Below are 7,259 nucleotides of genomic sequence, written 5' to 3'. Positions count from 1 at the left end.
TTTGTGCACTAGGGCATAGACAAACACTTTGTTGATAGGACTATTAAATATGATCATATATTTTTAATTGGAAAATATAGTTTTATTAATTTATTAATATAAAGAAAAAAATAGTAGTGAAATATTTTTATAATTTAATTTATATTAGTTTTTTTAAATATTTATTTATAAAAATATTAAAATAATAAAAACAATTTTTAGTATTAAAAAAAATATTTGAATAAAATATATTTAATCGAAATCATAATTTGGTTGAGAAAAAATTATGCTTATTCTACAATCCAGTATAATGTGTAATTTTTTTCATCATCAAAGTTGAAATTTTACTCATGTTGACCCAAATAAAAATTTAAAAGAAAAAATAACTATACAAAATATTTAAATAATGTTGGTTCATAGAAAAATTAACACTTGAAGAAATTAGATCCCTCTCAACTCATGTTAGATTAGTATTTAAGATGTATCTATGTTAGTATTATTAGACAACTATACATCTCACCTTTCTTCCAAAAATATTAACATCTCTAACATGCTCTCGCAACTAGAATGTGAAGGCCAAATTGCTAGTCATGTTAAGATCATGAAATATTGAGAGAACTTATGGCACCCTCACAATGGCTCTCTTAAACTTAACTCTATAAATTTATCAATAAGTTTTTAGTTTTAGGATTATGAGAACCCATGATTTGTTCGATAATATTCAACTTTAATATAGCATATTTAAAAAAAGAAAGACTTCGTGTTAATTGGTCTGAATGACTAATGGAATCTTAGAAATAGTGTTTTAGACACTACCATTATTCTTAGTATTTCCAAATCCTAACCAAGAACTCAACAATGTGATTATTAAATATAATTAAAAAAATTCTTAAATATTCACAAAAATGATTTAAAACGCAAAATATCGTAGAACTATCATTTTTATTTTTCAAAATCCAAAATATCATTTCGAACTTCAAACATGCATTGCCATGCCATATGGGATCGGAACCTCAATTACCTGATATAAGGATTGACTTAAAGCCTAATCAAGTTTAAGTTAATTTAATGTGGATTGAAGTAACGGAAATCCACAATCTCCTTACGCTCAAGTTTAATATTATTCCTCAAGCCATTCGGTGATACTCACGAACCATTAATTGTGTTTTGGACCAAGACCTACAAGAAATTAGATGTCGACTGAACTGAAAATGAAAATGAGCTTAAACGCTGGAAAATTTAAGCTGCATTGAGTATACAACCACAATTTACAGATGTGCTGGAAATGTTACAGACGAAGTAAATTCAACGAGAAATGCATTGAACTACAAGCCTTTCACATGATACTGCTATCTATCCACAGTCAATTGAACTTGTTCAGTAAAAACTGTCTGCTCGAGTACTATCATTTTGCTGGATCCTTTTGATGCATATATGGCTTAGTAACTTGTCTAAATTGTTATGAGAAGATCCTTTTTCCTGGACTGCTCGCTTGGCAATTTCCTTCAGTTGTCCTATTCTTCTCCTTATAATTTCATTTGCTCCCTCTCCTTTTATGAAATTCCTCACCAACAACGCTAACTCTTTTTTCCTCACCGTCTTTTTCAAGTGCATTCCAATTCCCCATTCTTCACAAACGAATTTCGCATTTGTTTGTTGTTCCGCAAAGAAGGGCCAGCATATCATCGGCACCCCTGCGCTTATGCTCTCCAAAGTGGAGTTCCACCCACTGTGAGTTAGAAATCCCCCAACAGATTGGTGTGATAATACCTTTATCTGTGGCGCCCACTCCACCAGCAGACCTCTATCCTTTGTTTCCTCCAAGAATTCCTCGGGTAAAATGGCAGATTCACCATGAACTATATCTGGCCTGATAACCCACAAGAAGGATTGGTTGCTGGAGGCCAGTCCCCATGCAAATTCCAGGAGTTGTTCATTAGACAAAACTGTCAAGCTCCCCAAACAAACATACATGACGGAGCATGGCTTCCGAGTATCCAACCATGTGAGGCAGCTCCTTTCTTCTTTCCACATACTCAATTCATCTGAGAACCCATCCTTAGCCTTACAATGTAACGACTGAGAGAGCAGCAGAGGGCCAATGGCACAGACAGGGAAGTGAAGTGAGAGTGCCTGCAAGACTGGGCCTTCGAGCTCATCGAAAGTGTTGAGTATTAACCCATCTGCTGCTAACGTGCCTTGGGCTTGATTTATTGAATTTTGAAAGAAGAAATCCGAAGGATCAGTAACTAGGCAGAAACTGGGCAGCTCCTTCAACCGCAGCGGGGGCATTCCCGGGATGCAAGTTATTATCACTTCATCAAGAGATCCCTCAGTGAGGCAGCCCTCATCTGTAAAATATGAACAATATTCTGTCTCAATATAAACCAAACATAAGCAATCTTCTATTCCAGTACACAAGCGAGCATACATCAAAATGAAGCTGAATACGAATAGGTTTACAGTCTGCGTTAGTAGTAAATGTTCTGCACATCGTTCTTCCCCGCCTCCATAATCAATGGGTCGAGAAATATGAGAAAGACCTCATTGAAGTTTTGACAGTATCTCACGGAGCACCATGGAAAATTAGAAAAAACAGATTAAAGTGTGTGTTTTTTTTTGGCTTTTTCTCCTTTTAAATAATAAAAAGCAAGTCAATAGCCAATTTGGACGCCGGTGTTTAGAATAGATTTGCAAGTACAGTTTTCAAATCTAAGTAATATAAATTTATCATTTAAAAAAGAATTGAACCCAAAAAAATTCCTAAAAGACATGGATATAAATTACTACTTAAAATATCATTATTAATTAAAAAATTTAATATATGAATTATATATATTATAAATATAAGAAAATCAATTTCTTTAAGATTTATTTTCAGTTTTATTAAGAAGATTTTGAATTTATAAATAGACTTTATTATAATATATAGCTTAATATTATAGTTTATTATTATTGTATACCTAAAAAAACACGATTTATGGTTAATTCATTTTAATTAATCAATTTAATTTAAAAAAATAGAAAGAGCATAATTTATTTTTAAGATAATTTGAACAATTCATTTGTGATTGTTATTCAAAATATTCTGAAATATTTAGTGGAGATTAAGTCTATACTCTAACATCTACTTAATAATTATTGATAAATGAATTAAACTTTTAGAAATAATGATAATGATAATACAAAAAATAGTTTTCTATTTATTTTTAATATTTAAACCCATGATCTATAGCAAGGAGTGCCTTATATATTAATGTTAATGTAAATAGATAAATTAAATGGTTGATAAACACTTATAAATAACAAAAAGCTGATATCATAATATATTTCACTTTATCTTAATTTTTAAAAATATAAAAAATTAACTAAATTATAATATATTTTAAATTATTATTGTTATAATTAATTACAAAAAATATTAATATATGAATTAAATCTATATACTGAGAAAAAATGTAACAAGATTTTTAACCATTAAAATTTACATTTAGATTAATTATGGAGATTTAATTCGAGGTTCTTGTAATACCATGGACCAATACCATAGTTTACTATTACCGCATGCCCAATAAAACAATGGCTCATGTCTATATGATTATTCTTTTTTAATTAATCAATTCTTTTAAAAAAGTAGAAAGAACATAAATACTTTTGTAAGTACTACTAAAAATATTCTTAACTGCCCCCCTAGTTACTGATCTTTCAGATTTCTTCTCTCAAAATGCAATAAATCAAGCCCAAGGCAAGTTAGGAGCAGATGGCTTAATACTCAACATCAAAAGTGATAATTTTTTTCATATTTCAAAATTTTCAAAATAAATAAATAAATTTTATAATTTAAATAAAAAATAAAAAATTGTTAGGTACAACATTTTATTTAATTAAAATGAGGATAGAAATAAAATTGTAGTTGTCTTTAGTGCGACTTTTTGGAGATTCCGGTGATGGAATCTCGCAGAAAAAATTGAGGTTAAATCTTGATTTGTATTATTTAAAATGGTTTGAGGTTAAATCTTGATTTGTATTATTTAAAATGGTTTTTTAACTGGATATTTGGATTCAGCACTTTGAAAAACCCGTGAGACGCTTTGATTGTGCAGAAATTAGCTATCAAACTTGCGATTTCAATAAATTGCTGCCAGATTTTGACCGGAAAAACCCACCGGAAAATCTTCCAAAAAATCTCTTTAAAGACAACTCCAATAAAATTTGTCTGTGAATATTGTGATAGCATCTGATTGAATGCGAGAAGGGGGGCAATTATTAATTCTCTGTAGAGATCTTTCACTCTTGGAAATTTCATGCTTTCTTTTGTATATGGGTTCAGGCTATCATTGCTTGGTGTGTGCAGCATAGGAAGGCGTCGTTCCAATTTTACGGTCCTCTTCATAGGCTTAGGCTTAATGTGAATTGCATGTTTCTTTCATGTCATATTATTGCACCAAGTTTGCATAAACAATTTCTCTCTCCGTCCTATGCACTACTGGTTGGGTCATGGGCGAGTGTAGGGTTGAGCAACTAGAAGAAGGGTCATCTATCCTCTTTCACTATGGTCAAGTCTTATCTGGTTGTTGGGGCCTCTAGATGAGGAGGAATTCTTAGGATAGTAAAGGAAATAGTAGGGGATCAACTTCAAGAAAGCCTCCAAGACAGCGAGGAATAAAATTTGATGCCCAAATTTTACAGGGAACCATCCAAACCTATCATCGTGGGACTCCGGCCCAGGTGAAGCAATTCATTTCGTCTTGGGAGGAAGAATTGAACCAAAAGAAGGAAATTGAGGTCCCAACAGAGGATTGCAGTGGGCTGATTCTGAATCCTGGTCATAACCACGGCCATCTTACTTTGTACAAGCAATTAGTTCATCTCTTATGTCTTATGAAGAGCATCATCGCCAAAGCCATTATGTCCTCTCTATCTATTTCTTCAAATTCCAGCCCCAGTCTTAAGGTTATTCAAAAATAACTTCAGTTGATCCAACTTCAAATCCAACAATAGAATGCTCACCTTGGTCAAATTGAGCATCACATTCCTTGTCAGCCTCAATCTGAAGTGCCAGGCTCAAGCACAAAAGACGACCCCACTCCGATGGAGTCATCTAATGAATAGATTGCTAAATGACAATGTCTGATATCATTTTTTATTTTGTTTTATGATGTATATGTCATTCAAATTTTCATTTATAGCTATATGGTATGTACATGGTTTCTAGGTGTTAAAGCCTGTAAGACTATGATAGATAAACTAAGAATGCTTAAGTTTTGAATGACATACAATGCCATTTGATGGCCAAATTTCCCAAACATTTTTTTATAATTGTAACCTGTTTGATGATTTGAAATAAACGAATAAATGAAAAATACAACCAAACTTACCAAAAAAATTTAAATATATTAATAAATTCAATATTTTAAAAAAACAAAAACATTTAAACTATACAAACTACACGATTCAAACTTTAACTATAACAAATCCTCTGCAACTTCAAATAAAATTAATTAAAATTATATATAAAAAAATGTCCACGTTGATATATCTATTATCAAACCCACACCATCTTGATTTATCTATTAGACCCACATCACAGATCAGACTTCAAACACCCGCAAAACTTAAAGTTAGGCAACTCACTGGCCAACTGGTTGTAGGATGAAAAAGGGTTATGCTTTACCGATGAGAACGATCAAATATTCTCACTTGCCTTTTATTTTTTTACTCTATGTTTATCTGGATTGCAGATTTTCGTGTTCACGTAACTGGCGATATGAACAAATCGTTACCTTTACTCCATACTGGCTGCCTTTTCTCCAGGCTACTTTGATGATGACAATTTACTATAGGTATAAAAATCACCCGTGACCTTTGAGCGGAAGATCCTTCCTGTGTGAGGACACGGATATATATCCTTCAAGAATAATATATATGAGCACAGGTATATAGACATGAAATAAAGCATGAAGCTAACTTTGAGGGGAAGATATCCTTCTTCTATGAGTTGAGGCATGAAGAAATAAAGGGGACCTTTGAGAGGAAGATCCTTCCTATTTGCGGACACGAATATATCCTTCATGAATAATATATCTATATATATAAGCACAGGTATATAGACATGAAATAAAGCATGAAGCTACCTTTGAGGGGAAGATATCCTTCCTCTATGAGCTGAGGCATGAAGAAATAAAGCATGAACCCGCACGCACTGGTCGTCCAGAAGGCTATTCTTGGAACACCATAATCGTTGGCAATATTTTGCAACTTTGATAAAACCCCATCCGACACTATAAAGCTGACCGGAGGAATGTCGGGACGATTCTGGAGCTTCTTCATTAACTGGCGCAAGTGAATATGAGCGCTATGTTCCATGGATTTGGCCACGTCGGTAATATCATGAGTACGGCCGTGTTGGGCAGGCAGGCCGTCGGGCACTGTTTCGAATCTTATATTCATCGAAGAATCGTAGGTCATAGGTCCACAAGACTCTGCCAGGCGCTCCTGCACAAATTCGGTATTCACAAAAGTGATATAAAAACCGCGTGAGGACAAAACTTTGGCCAAGTGCATGAAAGGCTTTATGTGGCCCTGCAAGGGAAATGGAAATAATAGGGCATGGCGGGGGCGCTGCTCATCAACTGAAACTGATTCCATTTTTGTTAACAAAGGGAAGACTACCAAGAACGGCTTGAATTGTGGATCGATTGTAGAGATGCGCAGGTATTTATAGAGATTTTCGATGTAAATATCAATCTTAGTCAATTCCTTAAAGTTGCGTGCAGGTATCTCGTTAAAGTTGCGTGCAGATATATGGATCGATTGTAGAGTTGCGCAGGTATTTACCGAGATTTTCGATGTAAATATCAATCTTAGTCAATTCTTTAAAGTTGCGTGCAGATATATAGATAGGAGGAACTCTTCACATCATCTTGGATAATCCTATCACCATGGTTGATAGTTGATGAATCAATGATTCATATGTATGAGTAAATATTAAACATTAAGATGCTAATAAATGTAGTTAATATATTCAATAGCTTTCAAATACTTATTTTATTTATCCTACTTACATATATTCAGGCTTATATGTTGCTTTCTTAATGGTGAAGATCGATCACTCATGACAGCTCCTCTTTTTAAGAGTGAATGTGAGGAGGGGAAAAGTCAATACACACCTCTATCTCGAAGTTGAAAATGTATGTTAAGTATCAAATACTGATTTTATTTAACTTATTTTATTTAACTTACTTACATATATTCAAGCTTATGTCGCTTTCTTAATGGTG

General features: G+C 33.1%; 1 protein-coding gene across 1 annotated transcript; it reads right to left on the bottom strand.

Annotated features, from left to right (window-relative positions):
• Positions 1-1,197: 1,197 nt before the first annotated feature.
• Positions 1,198-6,733, bottom strand: LOC149254306 (linamarin synthase 1-like). Its single transcript, XM_089460129.1, has 2 exons — positions 6,114-6,733; positions 1,198-2,330 (listed from the first exon to the last, which is right to left on the bottom strand). The coding sequence occupies exons 1-2, from the start codon at positions 6,625-6,627 to the stop codon at positions 1,357-1,359; spliced, it is 1,488 nt and encodes a 495-aa protein (XP_089316255.1). The 5' UTR covers positions 6,628-6,733; the 3' UTR covers positions 1,198-1,356.
• Positions 6,734-7,259: the final 526 nt, after the last annotated feature.

Source organism: Pinus tabuliformis, chromosome 7 (genome assembly GCF_031772625.1).
Source record: "Pinus tabuliformis cultivar Carrire ecotype Pingquan chromosome 7, CPIR1, whole genome shotgun sequence".
NCBI lineage: Eukaryota > Viridiplantae > Streptophyta > Pinopsida > Pinales > Pinaceae > Pinus > Pinus tabuliformis.
Note: the sequence above shows the minus strand (reverse complement) of the source record. Positions and strands in the feature narration are given on the sequence as shown.